The sequence below is a fragment of the Mycteria americana genome, chromosome 17 (assembly GCF_035582795.1).
Source record: "Mycteria americana isolate JAX WOST 10 ecotype Jacksonville Zoo and Gardens chromosome 17, USCA_MyAme_1.0, whole genome shotgun sequence".
NCBI lineage: Eukaryota > Metazoa > Chordata > Aves > Ciconiiformes > Ciconiidae > Mycteria > Mycteria americana.
Window position 1 is genome coordinate 9,004,669 of NC_134381.1, and position 26,631 is coordinate 9,031,299.

A 26,631-nucleotide genomic window follows, 5' to 3' on the forward strand; every position below is an offset into this window, starting at 1 on the left:
TGCCAGGACTACCAGAATGTACACCACGCCATGAGGCTGGAGACCCACCCAGACAAAAGACACTCGACCACAGGCTTGCCACATCTTCTATCCTTTGTAAATATTTTGCCCAGCTCTGATCAGTGTGAAATGCCAAACTGGAAGGGCAGGAGCGGGGAGAAGAGGGGAAGACAAAGGGTAAATGTCGGTGTCCCCTTTGGCACCGGGTGTCACCAGATAACAGTCTGGAGCAGCGCAGCTGATTTGTAAGCAAAGCCTTGAAAAGCCCTGCAGCATGTGATCTATGAAACAGGAGGTCTGCAGAAGGATATCTCCTCTGATATGAATGCCCCCTTGGGATGTATATTGCTGGATCGCACATCTAGTATCATTAGAAAACACGACCATAGATTAGGCTGTTTTGAAGCATGTGGTGTGCAATAATTAAGTAATAAAAGTCACCACAGGGGTGAAGGAACAAGAAACAGAAGAGTTACTATTTGCATACGTGCTGCTGATGCCCTGCTTGATCAAAGATTCTCCAGGCTGCTAAAAGCTGGCTGCTACCAATTTTGGACCCGCTTCTGCCAAAAGCCACAAAGCACCAGCGCACTCCGTGGTGCATGGGCTCTCTGCAGAAAACCACCTTCTGGTGGAGCTGGTGGCCCAGAAGCAGCCCAGCAGTTAGCCCAAGTCCCCAGTGTCTTGCAGGTGGTTTGGAGAGGCAGGGAAAGCACTGCCTTTCTGTTATGGGAGCTGCAGCTGAAGGCACTGCGGGCTACAGGTGGGAGCAGAGCTGGGGCTGATGGCTGCACACTGTCATAGGTGGCTGCTGAGATGGGAAAAGTCCCTCCCCAGCAAGGTGTGCAAGGACAAGGACCAATAAAACTTAAGCTTGAGGACCTCCATCACCTTCAAGCATTTGCTTCTGGGGGAAAAGAATAGCAGCACGACCACAGCAATAAGTGATACGCTGTCCTCAAGGCAAGAACCCTGCTGCTGCCACTGCCACCTCTGCCTCCCATGGTGGCTGATGAAGTTAAAGTATCCTCACTTGCAAGGAGCAAGGCTCAACAATTTCAGGCTGCAGCTCTGCGGCAAGCTGGTCAGGTTAACACCAGCTCAGAGCAGCTGAACGGGACACCGGCCAACAAGCAACTGCCTTTTATTTTTACTATTTTTCTAGAATCATGGTCACGTGCAGCTCCTCTGCTGCTGTCTCCTCCTGGCCAGGATGCTCCCTGGTACTCTGTTTCAAGGGGCAAATACATCTGGTCTGTGCAGCTGAGGCACTAGACCAGGGCTCAGCAGTTCAGCCTCCCTTTCTGCTGCAGACACCTGAACATCTGCATTGAGTCCATTTTTATCCTTATTCAGATTGCTTAGGACAGCACTTACTCCCCTCACTCAATCCATCATTATATCTGTTTGCGGCTTTTTGATATATCACAGTAGTGATATTTTAATAGCAAAAGCAATATTATTTTAGCAAAACAGACTTTGCACCCAGCGGTTCTTCCCAGGCAGCTGCCATGGCTGTGTCAGGCTGGAAGGGACCCAGCAGGTCTACCTTCAACTGGTCAGAGCCAGAGCTGCTCCTCTGAGCTCCAGGGTAGCAATGCAAAGGCCCATCTCTCTGCTTCTGGACACTGCCCCGCTCAGTAATTTCATTACCCATCATTGGGAAATGCTCTTCTGGAGCCATCCCAGGGCCAAAGATTGAGCCACAGTCTGTGGTGCTCCACAGTCCTTCCAGCACACCGGGGCTTGAACAGAGGTGGTGGTATGGGCCCTACAAGCAGACATGTAAGTTGTACCTGTTCTGAGGAATGCCCTAGCACAGTCCTGCTGCAGGTTATCAAAAGCATGTGCAGGCTGTGGTGTCTTAACTGCAAATGAATGTGGGTTTGAGTCTCTCTGGAGCAAGAAAAAACCTTTCCTAGTGCAAGCATTTATTCATGTTCTCACCAGTCACATTTTCCAGGAGCAGAGATGGGCATCAGCATGGGGAGGTAAAGAGATGTATTAACCCTGGATATTATATTGTTGTTTTTTCAATGTTTTCCAGGCCTTGCACTCCCTTTTTTGACCTCCTCCAACACAAATACAAGGAGCTGTGGATGGAGCAGCAGAGAGCACTGACAGCAGCCCAGCAAATAGAAAAGAAAAAGGTGATAATACTCCAGCAGTGCTTTCCCTTGCTGTGCACAGCACTGCTACCGGGCATAACCCCCCACTGTCCTACCCCACAATGGCTGGACTTGTCCCAGCCATGGGGAGGGCTCTCAGCTGGGAAGCCGTGCTCCCTGACTACTGGAAGGCTGGTGAAGCCTAACGAAGATCAGCTGCTTCCCAGCCAAGAGGAGCCTGGCTCCAGCCAGAGCATGTCCTGTGGGGTGATGCTGTGGGAGCGAACACCAGATGTGCAAATCACAATGCGTGTGCCTGTAAGCGCTCTAGAGACAAAAGGGAAGGTTTGTGGTTTGCTTTTAAGTATTTTTGTATCTGAAGATATATGCAGGAGCCAAACAAGCTCTTCAGGGTGCTTTGGCCGAGGCCTTTCAAAAGGCTTGGGCACCTGTCCCGCAGAGATACCTTCCTAGCCATCATTAAGCATCTGTCTGCATCAATATGCCTCTAGTCACAGGTTGCCCAGCTAAACTCCTGTTATCAATTAAAATGGAGGCTCTGGTTCTCTTTGCATCACCACAATACTAGAAGGCCCTGCTGTGACAAAGAATTAGGTTTCAAATTATCCTTGGTATTTATGTCATCCTCATGCCAGGAGCCCTGCAGACTGTCCTTTGGACAGCACCAGCTCTGCTCAGGTTACCTGTGACAGTGGACAAAACAACGGAGCAGCCAAGAAGTGCTCAAAAGACCACCACCAGCCCTGATCCGGGCACGGTCTGGTTGATGCCAGCACCCGCAGCAGTTGTTAGAGTGCAACGCTGTGCTGTTAAACATACCAATATTGTAATAACATTTAAAAGCAGCCAATGACTGTTTTATTAGTTAATGGCTCAAAGAAGAGTCAAGCTAATATGGTAATGACCAATTTCAATGCGCTTACTGCCATCACAAACTATGCTTTATAGTTGAAGTGCAAGAATACAGTGTTCTTAATTAGCAGCTACTTTATGAATACACAAGCCTAGGATGTTGGAAAGTGCATCCCTACCTTATCTATTAATGACTGATGTTTTTAATCACTAAGTTCCCTCCATCAAGTTCCTGAAGCCTGCAGCCACCAATTACTGAGTTAAGCAACGCAAACCTACATCCATCCTAGACCACAGAGCAGACAGATTCCCCTGGGTTTCACATAGTGGCCAAAATATTCACCAGGTACCTGCACTGGCTTGTGCTGGGACTATCAAGCACTGCAAGCTGCAATTAATGAGGAGAGCACATACACTGGACAGCCAAGAAACCCCCTCATGGTAGGGGTGGTGGAAGTGACTTTCCCAGCTAGTCATGAGCCATTGCTGTAGCTCAGAGCACAGGGCTTCCTGCAGGCAGCGGTCATCTCACTGGGATGCCGTAGAAAGCAGGCACTGAGAGCTGGCAGCTGCTCATGTTTTCCTCATCAGTATGTTTTAGATATCAGTATTAGCTACATGGACATGAAAAACTACCCAGATCAGGCACTTGTGATCATCAGTCCAAAGTGACTTTTAGTCTGGTTCATCCCAGTGTCATTACATTGCATGACACCAACCTGATGTATATAGCCGCACAGCCGTTTCAGCCCCTTCTTGTTTATCTTTGGTTACAGAAAGACAAAGCGTGTGAAACTCGCACCACATTTCTGCGAAAACACCCGCTACCTGCAAAGGAGGAGTCCTTCTGGCACCTGCCCCGCTTGGAGAAGGTATGGAGCACTTGTCTGAACTCAGGGACACCTTCTAACCTTGCCCACATGCCCCGAGAACACCCTTAGCACACAATGCAGGTAGACAGGAGGCTCTTACCTCAGAGCTCCCCGAGACCCAGACCCTAAAATGCTCCCATGCTGGATGTGTTCAATCATCAGCCTCTTTTGGACTTCAGGATGGGATGTTTTTTGCAGCCATAAGCCCTGGAAGGGAGGCAGCAGTTGCCCAGATAAGGGCTTAATGACTTATTTTCTAGCTTGTGTGCACTTTTATGAGCTTCACCAGATGAGAAGCATCTTTTTGTATCTCCCTGTTAGCACTGGGGTGGCCTTTGTTCTCTGCTGGTATTCCCACAACTGCCCTACACAAGCAGGATAGTCAAACCTGCATTTTGGTAGCCTGCCATTTTATCAGCTCTCACCATAACTAATTCAAACCACACCAGATGTTTCAAGAAGCATTTTCACCCCAAGAATTAGAGATTTCCACAAAACCTGCACTCTTGATACCTCTCTAAACTATCTGATTGACAATATTCACCCTGAGACTGAGCAAAGGGTCTGGCCAGGTTACAGATGTGCGTGACACTTCCTTTAATTGATCCAAATAAGAGCCAAGGTGAAGATTTCTTGTTCTAGCAATGGGATCTAAACACCTCCCTGAATTCATCTGTGCATCCTGCTGCGCTCTAGGGTACTTGTTTGAATTCCGTTAGCTTTGTTTGTGGTGTAAATTACAGGGAAACTTCAAGTGAAGAGCTAGGGGGCATTTTAGGAAGGAAGGGAAAAGAGGTGGGCAAGGGGAACGGAGAGGAGACACCAGAAAGTCTGAAAGCACTGAAACCCTGCAGGGAGTTCACATGGCCAAAATCATATCTGGCATTGATAGATACCACTGCAAAGAGTCTCTCAGCCCTCCGCCCCAGCCCTTGTTCTGATGGGGTTATTTTTTTTTGCCATGATGTTGATTTTTAACCGCAGTTTAAAACAACAAAGAAGCCTTGTGACTTCCTGAAGCTAATTCACTTGTACAAGTTGGAGAGTTTCGACCAAGAAATGTGTTTTGCACCACCTTGATGTATTCCTCTTACATCCTGTCTAAGACTGTCCGATTAGCATATGTCAGTAATCATTTATCCCTGCTGCCTGTCAGCACAGAGCTGCTGCTGCGGCTAGTGTCAGGGAAAGAACATGACCGATCGCTGTTAAACAGATTGTGTAAGTCACACGAGATACTGGGGCAAGTCTCCTCTTTAGAGCTCCTCTCACCCCAGACCTTTCCATCACTATTCATTTTTCAGCCTGTGTTTTTCTTCATGCTTTCCCTTTTGTTTCATCGATGACTGTGGTCAGGTTCCTTCCCCAGCCACAGCTCTCAAACCTCCGAGTCCTTTCTTCTTATCTCTGCCTTTCTCCTTCCTCTCCCCTTCCTTCCCAGGAGCAGCATCCAGGGGAGGAGGGACAGCTCATTTTGCAGAGCCTCTGCAGATTTTCTGTACTCCTCCTTTCTCATTACATCAACCTGGAAGGTTTGCCTTGCCCCAGCTGCAGATCTAACAGGCACAGCCCATGTTAGAACTTGGATCAGGAAATTCATTGCTCAGTTGAGTTTCAATGCATGGTTTCCTCCATGAAAAAATAAGTTCTCTTGAACATCCATAAACGCTTACCCAGTTAAAAGCAGTACAACCCAGAGAAAGTTGATGGTTCCCAAAGATACTTGGTAGCCTCCAAACTGCACTTTAACCATCTCTGTAAAGTTGGGTTCTACACAGGTGGTGGTGGTGGAATGGCCTTGAAGACAAACTGCCCTAACCCTTCCATCAAACCCAGGGACTCCAGGAATCACTCCTTATCAATCCCTCCAAAGGTGACAACACACAGCAGTGCTCCAAAGAGGTGAGGGAGCTCGTTCTTGCAGTGTTTCTGTCCTCATGAAACCTCTTTCTCAGGCTTTTCCACGGTGATGGATAACTACCTTACAGCTTTTTTAAGATGTAATGGCCTGGGGAAGACAGCCATTAGCACTGACCACTGTAGGCAGTTTACCAAAACACTGTCTTTAATCCATATAACACCTCCTCATCTTACTATGCAAGCAGGAAAAGCCACCACAAAAATATCACTTTACAGAAGGCTTGTTAGCAGACTCCCAACTGCATATTATTTCCTACCAGCCTTCAGTGACATTGTGCTACTCTGGCCATTACAGGAGATGCTCATGACCTGGGAACAACTTCAAACTCTGGCCAAGAATATACAGAGACTCCATTGCCCTGACCACAGCCATATTTTGGACTATTTTTCCATGTGACCTGAGGCTGGTGCAAGGTGCAGGGGTGCACCGTGTCCTCAAGCCACTCATCCTTCTTATCTCAGTTGCTGCCTGTCACCTGCATGATGCCTTCCAGCCTGGCCTGCTCTGGGCCTGGGGGGAGCAATGCAGAGCACCCTGCTACTGAGATGGTTGTAACCCAAAGCAGGGGGCAGCAGGAAGATGAGATTTCATTCCTTTAGACCCATAAAAATCAACAAGGAGGGTTTTTCTGTTCCCATCCTGACCCCTTACAGAGACCTGCAGAAACAGGTTGTGGATGTCACTACCGGCTCTTAAACTAGACTTTCCATTCAGTCCCTGCAAGACTGTCCCCTGGCACCATGCTAGTGCTTGTGGAGGAAGCAGAAGAGAAGAAACAAAGGAGCTTTTCCCTCCCCACTAATTGCCTCCGCTTGCTCCCTGCATTGCCAGGGCTGCATGACATTACACAATCATTCAGTCAGTAAAGTATAGACAAATTGACTATATTTTCATTTGGATTTAGGTTTCGGCCCACTGCTTTAGAATAATGGCCCACAGTATTAAGCTAACCAGGTGATTTACAGGCTCTCCCACACCGGGTCATTGCTCCTGCTCCGCATCTCGCTCTGGAGGACCAACCTGGAGTGTGGTCTCCTAGGCCCTCCAGCTCACTGAGACAAACAGGTCCAGGGAGCCAGTCATGTTCTGACAGGCAGTTTATTAGGGAAAGTTGCTGAATTGGAGTATTTTATTTATTTCTTTTTACAAAACCAAACAGAAGTTAACTCCTTACTCACCTCAGCAAGATGCTTCTACTGCCCTCTTCTTCCTCAGTTACCCCCCAAGGCAAACCGTCTCTGCCTTGCTCTCTGCCTACAGTGACACGATTCCTGGGCTCAGCTTTTGCCAACACGGCTGAGACTGCGCACAAAGACTTCATTTATTTGTAGATATGGGACTACATTCCCTGGGGACCGTACGTCAGGCACCCAGCATGGGCATAAATAAATACTCCTGCCTCCATGCTTATGGGATGTGCCCTGTCCCTGTGTCACTCATCGCTGGCATCATGCTGGCCCAGGCAGAATGACATCCCCTGTGCCAACCAAAGTCTGGAAAGGATGTTGCTGCTGACATACAGCATCCCCACAGCCCTGCCTGTGCCAGCCCAGGGTGAGGCTCCAGCTACCCCCATCTGAATATTTGATAGTCACAATCCAAACCAGTAAGTCAACACTGGCCACTCCACAATAGATTTCCAGGGCTCTGTCAAGTCAATCCAGAAGGATTCTGGTAGCGACACCTCATGCAGCAGTCATGTAGGACAGAATTCACCCATGTGTCAAAATAGCTCCACACACCGCGTGACACTGACACACACCAGGGTTTTTCCTTTGCTCGTTAGAGAATTCCAACTTACACAGACATTCAAGGTGGCTTTCCAGGAAGAGCAGTCTTGTTTACTTGACCAAACAGAAGGAGGAAAGAAAATGCAGCAACTTTGGACAACACTATTGTCAACATGCGCTGCCTTCCTGAGCAGATGAAACGAGCTGCGCTCGATGCGCGATATGAATAAGCGATAAGCAATTGACGAGCAAGTGTTCGGGTACCTTGGCAAAAGACTTAATTTGCAACCTGGCACAAAATCAAAGGCTCTGTCAACAGCTGAGCGGCTCTCCCGCATATGCCTTGCGTTACCTGGGAAAGCTCTGTCAGGTAAATTTCCACTGAAAGTAATTAGAGGAATCCCCACTGTATAAACTTTGCAGCAAAATTCTGGGCTCCAGAATTTGATTCTCACCAGGGATCCGATATCTGCTCACAGCCTGATCCTTCATCAGAATTAACAGTTGAGGTTTAACACATACACACAAAAATGTTCCACATTTTTTTTTAATGCCTTACCTCTATTTTTGTCTAAAGAGCTGAACTGACAAGCACAGCTCATGTAATCTTGCAACTGTTGTCTTGTCAGAAAAGCCATAGATTCTGCTTAAATAACCTAGGCTTGATACGCGCAGTGCATGGTGGGCTGGCTTTTCAGATACAGCATTTATCCTCCCAGGTTTGAGGGCAGCAAAACTTCATGGAGTTGGAGTGTTATAAAACTTGTCTCCTGGGGCCTTAATAGTGCTTAAAGAATAAAGCAATGAGTTCAAGAGCTTTCTGTCACAATGGTACCAGATCAAACCTCCCTTCAGCTGGGATTTTGGCTGACCAAAAAAATCAGTGTCACCTGATGGCCGTTCAATGGCCACCATGAATTGGTGAGTTCCAGCCCAGCAGCGACAATCAGTGGCCTTCAGCGCTGACCAGCCTACAACAGGCACAATGCAAAAAGAAAATACAACACCCTGCAGGGTTCCAAATGGGCAGCAGAGACCCAGCTACCCTGAGCACAATCCCTGCACATCTCCACCGGGACCACAGCAGAGACATCACCTCCTGCACCGCAGCCATTCTGTGACTAAGTGCAGGCTTTGGGCCCCAGTCACCATCATTACGTTTTCTTGCAGGTTCTGCAGGTTTTCTTGTTTTGCCTAACAGCTGAAACTTCCAGCAAGGCAATTGCTCAAATCTCAGCAAAGCATTTCCATGGTCCAGCCTTTCCCACTACCCCTTTGCATGTGCCCTGGACACTCAACCTCTCCATTGCACCCTAACGCTGCCCTCTGCCATGCTCAGCCCTTCCTCACATCTCCCTCAGAGACACGGGAGCCCATCATTCCTCTGCCATTTTCATTGCTCTCCAACATCTCCTAACTGACACAAGAAAACACCACCCCTCCCTGTGCAGCCTTACAGCCTGGACCATCTCCAGGGCAGGCTCCACCTACATCTAAGCCCTGGTGTCCAAAGGCAGCACAAGAAACTGTTGGCAACCGATGTCCATTGCTGTTACGGAGATATTCACCCATGAAGGAACAAATTTGGGGTGCTTGCAGCCTCATTGCTTGCAGCAGAGTAAAACCACACACTCTGTCTTGGGTTACAGGTGAGCGCCTACCATTGCTTTCAGTGCTACCTACTGTTTCATACACAAATCCACAGAACTGTTTTTTTAAATGGACTTGGGGTTTCATTCACAGACCTATTCTGCCTTCTGCAGAGATGCTATTTACCAACAGACAACTTAGTTTGAAGCAAAACTCTTGCCTGGCATGAAAAGGGTGAGGATTCAAATCTTACACTTGAGGTCAGTGCAAAAGCTGCCACTTCTGGTCTGACCCCAAGACATCGCCAAGGGGGGCACACGCTGGGTTACAGCTCCAGGTTACAGCTGGGTTAATTCTCCTTTACTCACACTATTGCCCAGACCAAGTGACCAGTGAACTCCAGCAAACATCTGCGGCCCCTATTTTCAGGAAGCAAAAAAAAAAATTGCCAAATCTCCATGTGGCTTTAAATACAGCAGCCAAAAATTGCTGAGCACTTTTTGAAACCTTCCTGGGTCTGAAGCAAATAAGGACCATTTAGCCCAGACTCCCTTGTCCTGCATTTCCCTATGTTCTTGGAATTAGAAAGGTGGGGAGACAAAAACAACCCCATTCATTAAACCGGCTAAGCGCGCTACTGCCAGGAAAAGGCACAGTATTTGTAACCCTAATAATGCAACACACACCTCCGAGCGCAGCTCATCTTGGACAGAATAACGTCTGTTTTAAAAATACCTGCCTCTTTCTAACTTGTCATGGCATTTGTTGACAACCCTATTGAAAGCCGCTCTCAATGCAGCTGTGAAGGATCTTTCAGCACCTCTTTCTCTTTCCTAGACAGTTTTTGAAAGGGAGGGGAGGAAAAAAAAAAAAAGCCATCAATACAGGGGGAAAAAGGCATCAGCAGCCAACATCAGCTGATGAAGCACCTCACCTGGGCCCCCAGCGCACCGCCTCCAATTAAATCAAAATGGTTTGTTTTTAATGGTCTTTTACACTGACAAGTGGGCTATCATTCCAGGCCTAGAGAGCTGTCAGGGAGCCGAGGCAAATCCTTCGTTGATAATGCCCAATGCTTCCAATTAGGAGCCGAGGCCGCTCCTGGCGCACTAACGATTCCCCAGCCTCCCTCAAGGCCCCTTCGGCTCTGGCTGTTTCGTCTTCCCTCTTCCTCCGCCGCAAATTACTGACACAAAACGGAGGCGCCCCGGTGCCTCCTCACCACGCCGGGCCCCGGCCCTGTTGGATTTAATGAGGCGATGGAAGTTTTTTGCGGATCTTTCGCTAAATTCTTTTCTTGTTTGACAGCTGCTTGAGTGTTGACCTTATAAAAGATTTAGTGTTTCTCATTATTTTCTGTCAAGCTTTACAAGTGATAGCTTCACGGAAATCATTTGCATCTCGATGCGCGCGCGCACGCGTGGTTTTTGTCTGTGCGGGGACGCTCGGCGCGGCGTGCGTCAGTGTGTACACCCTACCCCTCTCTGTATTGTGTATTTTATTCCCTCCTTCCCCCTGCAAAAAAAAAAATCTACAAATATGGCACTGTTGTTTTGGGGGGAAAAAAAAAAAAAAGAGAAAACACCAGGAGAGGACTTAAAAAGGGCCAGGATTTGTTAGACTCCTGTAAATAAGGCAGGTTTTAAAAAATGAATAGAGATTGGTTTCCTGTAAAGAGAGCTCAAGAAAGTGTTTTGTCACCCGCTAAAAGGATTCAATCAAATGGATGATGGAAAAACCAGGCTGAGTCTAGGGGCGGCTTTGTTAAAGTGAAAAATCGTACAAGGCTGGGAAGCTGCCTTGGAGCAGGCGGGCAGAGCCAGGCGGGTGCTGGAGAGGAGCGGGTACAGCCACATCTCCCTGCAGCCGAGCATGGATCCTTACAGGGCAGGAGATGGTGCTCCTGGTGCTGCTTATTACTTGCTTCAGCCCTTTCCATGACTTCATTCTCAACACCTCCCACAAGTCATCACAAACCATTTAACACAGCTATATCAATTAAAATTCCCCCCCTCCCAGTGCGACTCTCATTTATGTTTCCCCCAAAAAGCTGATCTTACTGACCACCCAAGGGTGCTCGCAGTGCCCAGCAGCTATGGCACACGCACCCCAGCACCCACCTCCGTGTCAACAAGCCCAACACCAACAGCACCCATGAAATCCCAGTCTCTGGGGCATGTGCTCTGCCTCCCCTGTACCAGCTTAGCCTTTCTGCATCTCACATGATTTATTAGTCCTCCCTTAACAGACCCGCTTCTGCTTGCAGCATGCATGTGGTTGTCCTAATGCTTGACAAGTGATCATTTGCAGTCCTTCCATTTCAAACATTAACACAACCGAGAACCCCAAATGAAAATAATCCCCAAATACATATTTAAGTTTCAGGAGCGCTAAGTTTTTTTTATTGCCCCTCTCATTCTTTGAAGCAAGCACTGACATTACAACATCCCAGCTGCAAGTGTCCTGCAGGTTTTAATTTGTCAATAACAAATGAACCACGGCAAAACATTGCTTCAAATCAGCAGCTGAAAACCATTGCAGCTCCATCATCCTGCAAGGAAAACCACCAAGCTTGTACCTACAAAGTATATTCCTGCCCTGCTACAGCCAATGCTCCAAATCCACGATTCAGACAAAATCCTGGCATAACAGCCCGTAACCACATCACAGTAATGGTAAAAATCATCAGCTGTCTCTAGAGGAGGTACCTTTGGGTTCATCATTTAAAATATGAATTAGAAGAATCAGAGATGAGGATTCATCACTGGCATTGACTTCTCAACACCAGTCTCTGTCATAATAAGACCTTTGACCCAAGGACACCCTTATCTTGACTCTAATTACTGGCCTGGGACTAATCCATACTTCTCAACTGTCCCTCATTATGAGGGGGTTTCTCATTTTTTTAAAATAGCACTTGTCCCCTGTCCTACACCTGGTGCTTCCCACTTACTCATGCTGAGGACAGAAGCTGGCATCCCTCACAACTTTGTCAAGGGCTCTGCTAATTTTAATTACTGCCAGTTGTGGCTCAGTGTGACATTTCTCACCTGGGAGCTTTGTACCAAGACTGCAGTGAATAAACTGCTCTTTCCTCCCCTGCGGCTTCAATCCAATCCCAGGCAGAAATTTTTCCCTGCCCAATTCCCAGCGCTGGTGGGCAGGGAGCACGATGGGGAAGGCAGAGGCACATTCGAGAGAAGCAGCTCAGCTGTCCTCACCTGCAGGCACTGGATTTTTCTAACAATCCCAGCTCCGAGGGAAAAACTCCTGCATTGTTAATGGGAGGTTGGAGTTGGCCCAGCTGGGGATTGTCCCTGCCAGCTCCCAGGGGCTGCCCACCTACCTGAGCAGCCCTTGGTTCTGCCTCCCCCACCTTTCCCTCCCGGAGAGGGGTTATGTCACTGCTGCTACTTGTGAGAAAGCAAAAACATCCAGAAACAACTGTCTGAAGTTAGGCACTCAAATGCATATTTAAGTACCTGAACGCCTTCCTCTGGAGAGGGGGAATAGCTAAATACGCTTTGTTTGTCTTGATTAATGAGATCACTAGCAAGCTTTTCAGGGCAAAGACTGCTGTGTATTTTTACATATGCAAAACCTGACATCCAGCCAGCCTGAGCAGGGCGGGGGAAGCGGGAGGCAGCTCAGCGCATCCACACAAAGCAGATATATGGCACAAGGAATTGTGTCGGGGCAGGTAAAGCCCATGGCCCCCCCGTAGTAAACCCACTCCGTACTCAAAGACACTCGCACATCTCAGTAACTCTGCACCTGCTGTATAGGTTTGCTGCATGCAGCTGTATAAACCCCACCACTCACCCCGAAGGGCCCTGGGACCTTCCCCCCCGCCCGTGACTTTCCCTTTGTTTATTTGCCATGGGCATTTGTTCACCCCCTCCCCACCTCGAAGGTGATTCCTGGGGAGAGGCTGCTTGTGTCTTTGTTGGGCAGGTCATGCAAGAGTCCCTGACCCTGACAGGGGCTTCCCTGGGAGCTCTGAGCCCATCCCGGCCCCCTCAGTGAAGCACACAAGTCCTGTGTTGTAGAAAACAAGTCATATTTATTTCAGGGTCCACCTTAAGGCATGCCAGCATTTGAAAACGTCAGACAACCAGCACACCTAGTAAGCACACCTTGTTACTAGAGCAGAATAAGCATCTCCTGAAGTCAATCAGAAAACTAGTCCTCATTTTAAACAGGTTAAGTGTTTTAACTTCAGGTGGAGCAACATCTCCCAAACAGGCAAAAACCGTTGCGCCAATCTGCAGTCTCTTCCCTGTTTGTGCTACAACCTATTTTCTTTGGCTGGCTGCTTGCTGTAACCAATCGTCTATCTGCTCCTTTCGTTACAGGTTGGGCCTCATCTCAGTACTTTTCCAGACCGTGACGCTCGTAAAAAGGCGTTCAGTGCCTCCCATTGAGAAGTGGCTGTGAGACATGGTCCCCTTCCCCAGAGCATCCAGGCAGCGAGGACTGCAGCACTGTGCTGGGCACCACAGCCCTTAGACCCTGCGATAGCCATAGATTATAGCCTTTCTCTCTGGTTTTAAAAAGTTATGCTAATGCAGATACAGCCAAATAAATCATAAATAAGAGAGGAATGGTTCTGTCTCAGCCTGTTCATTGCTTCATGTCAGATGCACACCACCTTACTCAGTCTGATCACCATAATTCTCATCATGCTCAAGGTAACAACACTCACACCAGTAGAGCAGCGTTCACACCAGTACAGCCCCAGAGGGAAAGCAGGACTGTCTCCTTCACCGTCTGTTCTGAACAAACATATTAAATGCAACCATATCCCAGTTGATATCAAGTCTGAATATCTCATAACCCATCAGTCCTTCTCATTTGTTGCCAAGTAAGCTTCCCATCACCGCCTGCTTCAGCAAAGCCCTTGCCTGTGTAAAGGCATCCAAACACCTGCTTTAAGCGCTCTGCCAAACTGAGGCCTCACCGCAGAGTGACGCCTTCACTTGAAGATGGCCCCAGCCAGTTCCACACTCACCCGCAAACAGCTGCCGGTGCCTGGCATCCCTCAGGGCTGAGCCTCTCCAAGCAGTTGCTGAACAAACTCCAACTCCACCAACACCAACTCAATGTCACAGCACCCAAACCCCAGCCAGGTCACCAACAGGTGACAGCAGAGGCTCAGGCAGAGGCTCAACACATTTAAAAGCCATCTCCTCCCAACAGGGCGTTTCACCTTAAGGAAATACCAAATACTTGATAATAACGGTGATTGCTTTAACTGTGCAGCTCCAAGATTGCTAGCAGAATAATCTTAAGTAGTCTGCTTCTTACATCTACAGTTATATCTCAGATTGTACCAGATAATACTTAAGTCCAACATTAGCTTTCAGTCTTTGTATTCATCGCCCCATTGGCTCTCAGAGCCCAGGTGTGTTCACCCCAGGATGGCCTGGACTCCTCAGGGCCATAGTCCAAGGGCATGAGATCTGCTGTCCTGGGCAGCCCCAGCTGCATCCCCAGCTCAGGAAGGGGCCAGTAACAAGCACTACAGAGGAGGTGGATGTGCCCAGCATGACTTTGCCACACACACCTCAGCACCGGGGCTAGCCCAGCCCTCCTACGCAGACCCACCAGCAGCCAAGGGACACAAAGAAGCCATTCTGAGTCCATGGCTGGTCCCCCCACCAGATGTCCAGTCAAACTTTTAAAAGAGCAAAGTCCTTCAAAACATTAAACTGCATTGCTCAAGACACAAGAACAACAAAAACTGCAGGGACAGCTTTTCTTACCTCACCCAGGACCAGGAAGGCTCCACACCAGCTGCTCTGGCATTCCCCACATCCCCTCCTTAGGGGCAGTTTGTGCCCCAACCTGCCCTTTATATAAGGAAGCAGCTGTAGCAAACTCGACCCTGCCCACACCTGAGCCGAGGGAGGAAAGCAATCACTTGCTCTACACGGGGGAAACCCTGGTATGCCCTTCCCTCGTTTTAGTACAGGCCTCTAAGTAAAACCCATCTAAAATAACTAGGAGGATAACAGCAGGGTTTGCCATGCTGGCAGGGGTGGATTATAACTAGAGACCTTTCCCACCTCCCCAGGGAGGGGCAAAGCTGGGCCTTAAATGACTTGTCTTGCTAAAAATGACACTGTTTATAAGTGTATGAGAAACCCAGGCATGAGGTTTGCTCTGCTGCCTGGCAGGAGCCGCGTTCAGCTCTTGGTCCGGCCACAGCATCTGTGCCCACCTGCAGCAACTGCTTAGGTCCTTGGGCGTGCAGAGGGAAGGAAGCATCTCCAGGGAGTCCTGCACGGCTGGAAAAGGGCTGGCAAACCAATGTGGTGTGAAGCAAGCCCACGCAGACCTGCCGATTCGGGACAGGTCCAAGAAGCCACCAAAGAGACCAGAAACCCAAAAAGCAACAGCCAAGTCAAACAAAGTGCATTCAGGAGGAGACATCACTCCGTGGGGCTTGTAGCCCACAGACCTGCCCCACTGCACCCCGAAATCCTGGGCAGAGTCGTGCCCCAAATGGGCCGAGCCTCACAGCTCCGGCGGGAGCGCGGGCACCCACTCCCCGCTGCATGGCACCCACCTGCACCCCGTGTGGGGAAGGCCCACCCTGCCTGGCCCCGCCGCGGGGTGAGGGCTGGACCCGGCCGGGCGGCCTCGTCCCCCACCCGAGGTGCCACCACGGACGGGTCCCCACCGCCCCCCGCCCGTGGCCGAGCTCACGGGGGGGCACAACCAAGCCGCAACCGGGCGTCCCCTGCCGCTCCCCCCGCCCCGGCCGCGCCCGGTGCCGGGGTCCCGGCCCCCGCGCAGCCCCGGCCGCCCTCCGGCGCCGGAGGCTCCTTGTCCTGCAGTGACACCCACTGGTAAAGCGGATTTTAACGCTGCTGCAGCTTCCCCACCGCCGGGCCCCGCTCCTCCCCGCCGCCGCGACCCTCCGGCTGACCGTCCCCCCCCTTTCTGCCGCTGCCCCCCACCCCCAGCCGCCCGGCCCGGCCCTCTCTCTCACGGAGATACTCATTTCGCTACCGGAGCATCCCACCGGAGCCTGTCGCTGCCGAGCATCCCTCCCTGCGCCCGCCTGGGCACGGCCTTTCCGAGCACCCCGCTTGGGTTCGGACAGGGATTCAGCACAACGGCCTCGGGGGTTTTCCTCCCGAAGCCAGGCCCTCTCCGGGCACTGCTCGGTGCCCACCAGCAGACGTTTCTAGACTATCTCTTGCTACGGCCATCGCCACAGCCCAGCTGCCCGTGCCCTCCAAGCCCTGGCGCAGCGGTGGAGGTGACGTCCCTAGCCCCATCAGGGCTCTCCCCACGCCTCACGCCTTCGGGGGTGCCGGGGGTCAGCCCTGCCCCATGGCCCCAGGGCCAAACCCGCCCTGGCGACTGGTGCCAGGAGAGCCTGACCCTGTCCGTCGGCAGCACCCGGCAAGGTGGGGTACACGGCAGCTCCCAAAGCTGTCAGAGCCCTAGAGCCAACGCTGGGGTGTGACTGGGGCTTGTGAGGAGGTGACTGGAAACGCAGCTGGCATCGGGGATTGCTCTTGTCTGGTGCACGCCTGTGTATTTGTGAACAGGAACAATCTAGGAAATGGGATTTAAGGGCAGACACGCACAAGGAAGGCAGCGTGCACTGCTCGGTGCTCTGTACAGGGGATTTCCTGCCTGTGCGAGGAGCCACAGACAAATCATTTGGACCCTGCTTGGTCAGTGTCCAGTGATGTGGGGGGGACACCACGTATGGGCAGAATGGGGCATGTTTCTGCCTTCGGGAGTCTAGTTCTGAAACAACTTAATTATTATTATTATTATTATTATTATTAATCATTATTCATTATTCATTATTATTATTCATATTAATTAATGTAATCCACACTGACATTGGAACATGAGCAGCAAGTGCATCTGCAGCTGCTGGGAGCCCCAAGTGCGGCCTAGGAGTGACAGTCTCTGTCCCCAGAGCCTTGGCTGAGGGTGGCACAATATAGTGTCTGCTCGGGGATGCAGATTGGACCCCCACCCCCCTCTTTCACACACACACACACACGCACACCAAAATCTTGCACAGCATCAGAGAGTGGATCTGATCTGGAAACTTCCTTGCGGTTGTTTGAAGGCAGGTGCTTTGTTCAAGAGAAGGAAATACAGCAGCAGACCCACCAGCCCAAACCTGTCCCTGCACGGCTGATCCAAATCCTGATTCCAAACCCACTCCCATCCCTGGTCCCATTCCTGGTCCCAAACACAGCCTCAGCGCTGATCCTGATCCCAGTGCCAAACTCCGTCCCAAATGGTGTCTACTGGTTGGACAGGGAGCCTGCCAGAGCCCAGGAGCCGACACATCACACTGCGAAGAGCTGGGAAACCCCATCGGGTCCCTGCCCCATTTCTCACTGGGACCAGTTCCTGCACATCTGTTGCTCTGGTCCAGCCCAAAGTGATGCTTGGCCCAGCCCCGCCCGCGGAGGCGGATGCTGCAAAATCGACCCCCAGCAGACGAAGACCCTTCAGCTTGGTCCCCAGTCCCTGGCACTGGGGCAGCACCTCCGTGCTGGGAGGGAGACGGGGCAGAGCAGCAGCAGGGCTCCTTCGCCCAGGGACGGGGAGGACGAGCAGCCCCCCGCGCCGGGCGTGTGGCACCCCCAGGGCAGGGGCAGGCTGGGACCGGGGCTGATGCTGAATTTGTCCCTGGGCTTACCCTCCTGTAAGGCTCTTTTGTTCCGCTGCCCCGATCCCAGCCGGCCCCGAGCCTGCCGGGCCGAGGGCAGGGGGTGCTGGGGGCCCTGCCTGCGCCGCTGCCCGACAGCTGGCAGCCGGGCTCCCCGGGACGGGGGGGCTCTCCCTCCCTTGATCGCTTCCAAGCTGCCGGCCAAGGGCGGCTTTGGAAGAGGGACAAGATGCAGCTGCCTGGCCGGGCAGAGAGGGAAGAGAGGAAATCGAGTATTTGAGAAAAAAACAGCGACGTCGCTTCAAAGTGGCGCAGCTTCACGCACCCGGGTGCGGACATTTTCCTCATCTCTGCGGCGAAGGGTCTACCCCCAGGAAAAAACCCTAAATAAGCCCTCGAGGAGGCAGGAGCCGGCCTGACCGGGAAGGTGGGAGCCCTGCGTGAGCCGGTCCCTCTCCAGCCTGGGAGAGCAACGGCAGCGAAACCCCCGACGGGGCGGGAGGGAGGAAACTTGGTGTCTCCGGGAGAAACGGGCAGGGAGCGGGCAGGGCGGGCTGGGGCCATGGGGGTTTTATTTAAAACGGGCTTGACGGCAGGAAAAAAATCCATCCCGAGCGCGGTCCCTTCCCAGTTGCACCAGTAAGTACCGCCGCTGGGCGCTGGGAGAGCGGGAAGAGCGGCCCCGGCCCCGGCTGCGCTGCGCTGGGGAAGCGGCTGCCCGGTGGCCCCGCGTCTGCTTGCGCTGGAGCAGCTCTCTGCTCGTTCACAACCGATTTCGAGGGGATTTAACGAAATTCGCAGCTCCGAGGCTCACCTCGGGCTCAGAGCAGCCGCCTCTGCGCTGGGGCTTTGGGGAGGGTTTGAGTGTTTTTCCTTTTCTTTTTTTTTTTTTTTTTTAATTTTAACGCCCAGCAAAACTTTCCCCGCTCGGGAGGAACCGGCAGACCGGCTAATTGCGGGGGGGGGGCGAGCAGAAAGCAGCAACCCCTCGAAATCCCCCCCCCCCCGCGCCTAATCACCCCATTACGAGCCCCATCAGCGGGATAATGACAGCAAAAGAGGGCGGAAACCGCCCGGAAAGCGCGGGGATCCGGGCGGCAATTAATTCCCGTTAATCAAGCTGCGAGGTGCCGCCGCCGGGGAGTGACATCCCCCAAAACGCCTCGCGGCCAATGGGCGCGTTCACACGGGGGAGGGGGGGCGGGGGGTGCTGGGGTCCCCGAGCCGGAGTGGCACAAGTTCATTTTCTCCCCCCGCTCCCCCGTCCCCGCGGGGAGGGCGCGGCGCTCCCGCCGCTGTCCGCGGTGCTGAAGGCGCCGCCGGCTCCGGAGTGACTCCGGTTCCCCCCCCCGGCGCTGTCCGAGGTGCTGGCGAGGAAGGGGGGTGCCGCGGCGGCCCGACGGCTGGCCACCCCCTCCGCCCTCCCCTCGCCCTTCCCCATTGATTTCTGGATCATTAAGCGGTTAAGGCGCTGCGAAGCCTCACTATCGATCGCTGCCTCCCCACCTCCGGCTGCCAGCCCCCGGGCTGCCCCCCAGCCCCGCGCCGCCGCCGCTCCGGGCAAGGGTGGGGTGGCCGGGTAAGGGGCCGGGACCCCGGGTGAGGTTGGGGTCCGTCCCCCCCACCCCACCCCCTTCGCGGCCAAAGTTTGACTCTGCCTCCTCTCCCCCCCTCTTCTGTCTGTCTGTCTGTGAGTGCAGCTGGGCGCGATGCTGAAGACGAAGCAGCCCTGGATCTAACGCGCGGCGCCTCGGAGAGCCTTGCAGCAGTTGTTGCCCGGATCTCAGGCTGAACTTTGCTCTTTTATCTTTTTTTCTTTTTTTCTTTTTTTCTTTTGCCCCCCCTTTTTTTTTTTTTGGCCCCCTTTCTCCCGTTATTGTTAATTATCATTACCAAACCGCTTCCGCCGCGCCCTCCCCGCCAATGCCCGTGTGAGCGCCGGCACCTCGCGGGGGCCATGGAGGGCTCCACCGGGTTTGGGATCGACTCCATCCTCTCCCACCGAGCCGGCAGCCCGGCCGTGCCCAAGGGGGACCCGCTGGTGGGCGACGGCCGGTCCCCGCTGGAGCTGAGCCCCCGCTCGGAGGGCAGCAGCGGGTGCCCCTCGCCCCGCTCGCCGGGCCGCGAGTGCCTGGAGGCGGCGGTGCCGCGGCCGGGCCTGGATGCGCACCTCCAGCCGGGGCAGGTCTCGGCTCCCTCCCAGTCCCGGACCGTCACCTCCTCCTTCCTCATCAGAGACATCCTGGCCGACTGCAAGCCCCTGGCCGCCTGCGCCCCTTACTCCAGCACCAATGGACCTCACGGCGGGCAGGAGCCGGCGGGCAGGATCCCCACCAAGCCCGGCGAGGACTTTAGGGAGAAAATGGAAAAAAACACCAGCAGCTCCTCCTCGGACTCGGAGTACAAAGGTAAGCGCCGCTCGCCCCGTTGGACCTGGCACGGCGGGCAGGGACCCTGGACCCGAAGCCTCCGGCGGCCCCGAAGCCTCCCGGTGCGCCGGGAGCTCGCTGCGGAGACGGCTCCGGCGCGGCCCGGTGATGGGGGGCCGCGGCACCGGTCGCCCCCGAAATGACGGCGGGGTCGGCACCGACTTGGGAACACTTGGGGGCTCGGGGCTCGGTGGGGCTGGGCCCAGTGGAAGGGGTGGGGGCCATCGGTGCTTCGCCAAAGGCGCCCGGGGATCCGCCGGGCTGTTTTCCGCCGGGAAGAGCCGGCTGCTTCGTTCCCACCCGCGGGGAAGGGGAGAGGAGAACCGGGGGCGGATTTCTGCCTGGAAAAAACAAAACAAAACAAAACAAACAAAAATCACGGATTTGCCGGGTATTTCCCCTGCTCCGGTGAAAAACGAAGAAGAAAGTCGGCGGGGCTTGATTCGATTTGTATTATTTCTATTATTATTTTGGAGGCGGTTTAAAAACGAGCACGACAGAGAGGGAGCCCCGGGCCGCATCCGCGGTGCCTGCGGGGCTGGATGCGGCGGCTGCTCGCCCCGGACCGGGGGCTTCGGCCTCCCGGGCCCCAGGCAGCCCCTTCCCGGGCTCCCCCTGCGGCAGCCGGGGCGGGGGGAGGCAGGGAAACAGCACGGGGGGGTTGGGGTCGGTCCTCGCCCCCCCAGAGCAGTTTATCCCAGTGCCTTCGCCCATCCCGCCCCCATCACCCCCGCAAAAACTTTCACCCGGGAAAATTGTTTGCCGGGTGTTTGCGAGGGGAAGGCGAGGGTACTCAGCTGGGGAGGGGAGAAGGGGGAGGTGATGGCTCCTGGCTGGGCCGCTGGATTTGGAGGGGGCTGGAAGGAAAGGGGGGGGGACGGGCCGAGCCCCGGGCCGGCTGCAAATGCACCCTCGGCCGGCCCGGAGCCGCCGTGCTAGAACCCGATTCATGGAGGAAAAAATATTCACCCAACCGAGCCTCAAACGCGGCGGGAGCCCCGGGCACCGGGGGGGGATTCTGGCTCTGAACGAAGGACGGAGCCCGGGGTCGGTGCCGGGGCTGGGAGTGACCCGGGAGAAAGGCTGGGAGAAAGGCTGGCGTCGGCCCCGCCGTTCTGCAGGGCCGGGATCGAAAACAGCCGCGATTCCCACCTTGGCGTTTTGTTTTCGCTTCCTACATCCCCCCCCGAATTCCTTCAGCTTGTCTCCCCTTCCCCCGAATCGCCGGGACGCGAAAGAAGCGCGGGAGGAGGAGAAGGGACGCGGGTCCTCCGCATCCCCCGAGCCGGCCCAGCCCGGGCTGGGGGGCCGGCATTGGGTGGGGGCCGTTACCCCGCCGCGCTCGGCTCCTCTCCCGCCCCTGCGGCGGGGCAGCCACGGTAAAAACGCTGCTTAAATGGGGGGAAAAGCTTCCCTTAAATCGGGGGGAAACCACCGCTTAAATGGGAGAAAAACACAGCTTAAATGGGGGAAAGACACAGCTTAAATGGGGGAAAGACACAGCTTAAATGGGGGGGAAACACAGTTTAAATGGGGGGGAAACACAGTTTAAATGGGGAGAAAACACAGCTTAAATGGGGGAAAAACACAGCTTAAATGGGGGAAAAACACAGCTTAAATGGGGGAAAAATACAACTTAAATGGAGGAAAACCACAGTTTAAATGGAGGGAAAACACAGCTTAAACGGGGGGGGAAGACAGCTTAAATGGGGGTGGAAAGGCGGCGCAGATGAGGTACAAACACGGTCCCGGGGGTAGCGGGGAAGGTTCCGCTCCCAGCGCCGTCCCGGTTCGCCGTCCCGGTTCGCCGCCCCGGTTGGGACCAGCCTTTCCCGGGCAGAGCGGCCCCGGTTCATCCCGCAAAGGGGCTGCGGGGCCCGGCCTCGCCCGCAGCGGCGGCGGCAGGATTTGGCCCATGCCAAAATGCCGAAAACCCCGTAATATATATATTTTTATATATTTTTTTTAGCCAGGAGTAGCCGGGGAGAGGGCCGGAGCCGGCCGGGGAAGCCGCCGCCGCCAGCGAGCGCAGCCCTTTGGCGAGCAGGAACTTTTTAGGAGCCGAGGACCAGCCCGGGGGGGGGGCGGGGGGGATTTGCCTCTCCCGGAGTGCGGGAGGCCGGACGCGGCTTCGTCCGCCGAAAAACTCCCGGCAAACTTTCGGGCCTTTCCCGGGAGGGAGCGGGGCCGGCACCCCCCGCCCTGCCCGCTCCGGATCCGGCCCCTTCCCGGGCGGTGCCGGGGCTGCCGCTTTCCCCGGGAACCGGAGCCGGGTCTCTGTGTTTAAGGCTCGTCCCCGGCCCGGGCCCTGCCTGCTCGGCCGGAGCCGGGGTTTCTGGTTGAAGGGTTTCGCTCCCCGGTGGCTCAATTAACCGGATTATTGTCTTCCTGCAGAGAAACCAGCTCGCGTTCGGCTACAGCCCTGTCCCTGCTCACCCCCGCCTCCAGCAAATTTAACATAAACCCCCGTAAAAAAAAAAACCCAAACGCCGCCGATTTGTATAAACTGAGCCTTTTGGCTACCTAATCTCCTCCAGGAGGGTGGAGAAGGCGAGCACAAACACGGATTTTTTTTTCTCTCTCTCTCTTTTTTTTTTTTTTTTTTTTCCCCCCCCTGCTCGGAAATTTTCCCGTCACCTACGCCTAATGTTTCGCCACGTAAATCTCCGCGTCGCTCCGCCGGTGCGTACGGACCGACCGCGGTAACGACCCGCCGTCAGCCCGTCTCATTCGGCATTTTTGAAGACAAATAACGGCAGGGGCGCGGGGTTGCGGGGCCCTTTCCCCGGTATTTCGTTGTCTGCCCTGGGGAGGGGAGGCTTGTTCCCTGCCCCGGCAGCATCCCCGGCAGGACGGAGGCTTTTCCGCGGAGGGGGAGAAGCAGCACCACCCCGGCGACTTTCCCCTCCAAAAATGCGGGCTCACAATTTTCATTTTGGCTTCGTTTGGGTTTGGGGTTAAAAAAGAAAAAAAAAAAAAAGAGAGAGAGAGATAAAAAAAAGAAGGGAAAAATAAAAATATCCAAGCATGGAGAAAGCTGTCGGGTTTGGGGGAATAAGCCCGGAGCAGGATCCTGCCCCCTGAGAAATGAAGGGGACGCGGGGCTCTCCTGGGCAGGATCTCTCCCTCCTCCCAGGCCCGTGGGACGGGGAAAGGCCCGGCCCGGCTCGGGGCCACCGAGAATCCCCCGTGGGCAGCCGGGCTGCAAACGTTCGGGGCTGCAGAGCAAATGCGAGTCTGTGCTGGAGCCCGTCTCCTCCGGACCATGGCTGCAGGGGGTTACCCCCCTCTTTTGAGGGTATTTCCCTTCCCTTCCTGCCCTGACCTGGCCTCTCTTCCTCCCTCCCGGCCCAGTGAAAGAAGAAGGGGACCGAGAGATCTCCAGCTCCCGGGACAGCCCCCCGGTGCGGCTGAAAAAGCCGCGCAAAGCCCGCACCGCCTTCACCGACCATCAGCTGGCCCAGCTGGAGCGCAGCTTCGAGAGGCAAAAATACCTGAGCGTGCAGGACAGGATGGAGCTGGCCGCTTCCCTCAACCTCACCGACACGCAGGTGAAAACGTGGTACCAGAACAGAAGGTAAAAATGCACCGTTCCCTCCCGCCCGCAGCGCCGGGTCCCATCCTGCTCCTCTCCCCGGCCCCGCACCCCCGAACCGGGCAGGGCTTTGGTACCCCGCGGCCGTCCCGTCCCTCCCGGCACCGGGAAAGGTGCGGTGTGTCCCCCCCGCCCCGGGGCTGCCTGTGCCCCGGGGTCTTTCACCCCAAAGTACAGGGGAGAGAAGCGATAGGCAGGACAGGCTTGGGGCGGGGGGGGGGGGCAATCCGTGCCCCCAGCCCCGGCAAGGCAGGACCGGGCTTCCAGCTAAACACAACAGCATAACACATCGGCTCATTAATAATAGATACCAATTACTGCTTTGGGCATCAATAATTAACGCCCCTTACAGTAATGACACAATTATTATGATGATGAATAATTTACTGGTGGAAATAGGTTTAGCGCTTCAGCGACAAATTCGTAAAAGGGCTGGAGACGTGGGATGGCTTCCGTGGGTTTGTCCGGACAAACCCCTCGGCGCTTCCCCGGCCATCGCCACCGCCGCGGAGCGAGGGACCCCCGGCTGCAGCCCCCACCCCGTCCCCTCGCTCCCCCCAGGACTGAACCCTCCCTCTCCCTCATTTCCATCATCCGCAAAGATCCGCGACTTATCAACACGGCGGGGCTTTGGGGAGGTCGGGGGCGGCCGGAGCTGTGCGCTCACCCCCTCTCTCCCCTGATCCTCCCCGCAAGGACACGCCGGAGCCGGGCCAGTGCCCCCCGGCCCTTCCCCGGCCCTTCCCCGGCCCTTTCCCGGCCCTTCCCCGGCCAGCCCGGCCCGCCGGCGGCCCCGACGTGAGCGAGATGCCGGGGCTGGGGCTTCTCTGTGAGATCCGGCACACACACATATCTATGCACACATACCTCATGTACGTATATAAGCATATATATAAAAATATACGTACATACGTACACACACATATCTATTTATGCCGCAAACGAATGCCCCGGGACGCCGCCCCACGCGTGTCCCCCCGCGGGACTCCCGCAGCCGCCCGAGCGGCCCGGCCCGGCCCCGGCAGCCCCGGCCCCGGCAGCCCCGGCCCGGGGAGGGGGTCCCGGAGCCCCGGGCGGCGGAGCGGGGCCGCGGCGGCCTCGGGCCGGAGCATCGCGGCGGCGGCAGCATCCGGGCTCAGCGGCGGGGCCGGCGGGCAGAGCAGCGCCCGGCACACGGGAGGTATCACCCGCAGTTCGTAATGTGCAGTCTGGAACTTGCAGCCCGGGAAGGGACTGAAATGCTGGTCGCGATTTATATCGCGACGTTTTACACCCTGCTAGCGGAGCCCAGCCGGGCTGTGGCTCCGGGGAGGTTCCGTGGGCGCTCAGGCCGGGCTGCCGCGGCGGGGACACCAGGGAGATGAGTCCCTTCGCCCCGTTCGTGGGTCTACGTCCCTCCGCACCGGACTGGTCCCGTCCCGTCCCGTCCCATCCCATCCCACCCCTCCCCTCCCCATCCCATCCCATCCCATCCCATCCCATCCCATCCCACCCCACCCCACCCCATCCCCGCCGTACGGGGGGAACTGGCCCCGGGAGCCAGCGGCGGGGAGAAGGGATGCGCAAGGAGAGCAGAGCCCGGGGAAAGGGGGTGTGCAAGGGGTAAAAAGGGTCCGGGAGCGGCTTTTGGAGCACTCCTCCCTCCTTGACCCCCTCTCTCGACTTGTCCCCGCCAGGACCAAGTGGAAAAGGCAGACGGCGGTGGGCCTGGAGCTGCTGGCCGAGGCTGGCAACTACTCAGCCCTCCAGAGGATGTTCCCCTCGCCCTACTTCTACCCGCAGAGTTTGGTCTCCAACCTGGACCCCGGCGCCGCTCTCTACCTGTACCGCGGACCCAGCGCACCCCCCCCCGCCCTACAGAGACCCTTGGTGCCCCGCATCCTCATCCACGGACTGCAGGGCGGCAGCGAGCCCCCGCCGCCCCTGCCCCCGCTGCCCGGCGTCCTGCCCCGGGCCGCGCAGCCCCGGTGAGCCCCGACCGCCCGGGCAGCCCCCCACCGGCACCCCCCCCTCGGGCCGGGGGGTCGGAGAGGGCCACCCCAACTCTGGGGCCGCGAGCAAGCGACAGACTCCCGCTCATCCCCAAATATATATATATATATATAAATGAGACCTCCCCCCCCCTTTTTTAAAATATATATAAAGAATGCAAGAAGCAAGGGCGGGTGTGGCAGGACGGAGAGCAGGCAGAGCGGCCCCCCCCCCCCTCCGCGGGGCACCCACCGCCTCACCCCCTTGTGCCCCCCAAGGGCAGCGGGGCCTCTGCGGTCCCCCCCCGCCCGGGACGGCGCCGGGAGCTCGGGCAGGGGCCGGCTGCTCGGGGGGGGCTTTGCCTCTCCGCCCCCTCCCCAGGAACTGCCGGGGGGGCCGAGCCGCCCCGGCCACGGCCGGCTCCGAGGAGCCCCCTCCCCGCCTTGCCCGGCTCCCCGACGCCGGGAAGGGCCGTGGGGGGGGGGGCCCGGGCCACTGGTCCCCGCCCGCCGCAGCGAGACTTTGGGACGTCGGTAACTAAAAAACAAAACAAAACCAACAAAAAAAAAAAAGAAAAAGCGGCGAAATGTAAATACGGTGCGCAAAATGTATATGAATTATTTATTTGTGAACCCTGAGGGCGTATTTGTGTAAGTGATTCTTGTCAGTCTGTATCCCGGGGCCGGCCCGGCCGGGGCGGGGGGTGCGGGGGGGGGCTCGGGGCGCCGCTCCCGCTCCCCCCTTTTTTAAATGTGGAAATAAAACTTCTTTACAAACAAACGGGTCTCGCCTCCGCCGGCCCTTTCTTCCCCTCCTGCTTGTTTGCTCTGGCGGATCAGCCGCCGCCGAGGGAAAGGGAAAAGCAAAGAGGGGTTTTCCCACCTCC

The 26,631-nt window shown here is 55.3% G+C and overlaps 2 protein-coding genes across 2 annotated transcripts in view; both read left to right on the forward strand.

Moving 5' to 3' along the window:
* CFAP77 (cilia and flagella associated protein 77) overlaps positions 1-13,685 on the forward strand; it is a 61,664-nt gene extending 47,979 nt beyond the window's left edge. Inside the window, exons 4-6 of the mRNA XM_075519876.1 lie at positions 2,048-2,150; positions 3,758-3,853; positions 13,450-13,685. Coding sequence (XP_075375991.1) covers positions 2,048-2,150; positions 3,758-3,853; positions 13,450-13,518 — 268 coding nt within the window. The 3' untranslated portion in view covers positions 13,519-13,685. The remainder of the gene's footprint in view (positions 1-2,047; positions 2,151-3,757; positions 3,854-13,449) is intronic.
* A 6,022-nt stretch (positions 13,686-19,707) lies between these two features.
* BARHL1 (BarH like homeobox 1) lies at positions 19,708-25,745 on the forward strand. Its single transcript, XM_075519879.1, has 3 exons — positions 19,708-20,158; positions 23,534-23,756; positions 25,451-25,745. Exons 1-3 carry the CDS (start codon positions 19,708-19,710, stop codon positions 25,743-25,745), a joined length of 969 nt encoding a protein of 322 aa, XP_075375994.1.
* The last annotated feature ends 886 nt before the right edge of the window (positions 25,746-26,631 follow it).

Bases quoted from the DNA above. Each gene is read 5' to 3' on its own strand.
- BARHL1 (XM_075519879.1), top strand. From the start codon at position 19,708: ATGGAGGGCTCCACCGGGTTTGGGATCGACTCCATCCTCTCCCACCGA. The intron at 20,159-23,533 runs GTAAGCGCCGCT...CTCCCGGCCCAG, and splicing joins CTCGGACTCGGAGTACAAAG to TGAAAGAAGAAGGGGACCGA. The intron at 23,757-25,450 runs GTAAAAATGCAC...TGTCCCCGCCAG, and splicing joins ACGTGGTACCAGAACAGAAG to GACCAAGTGGAAAAGGCAGA.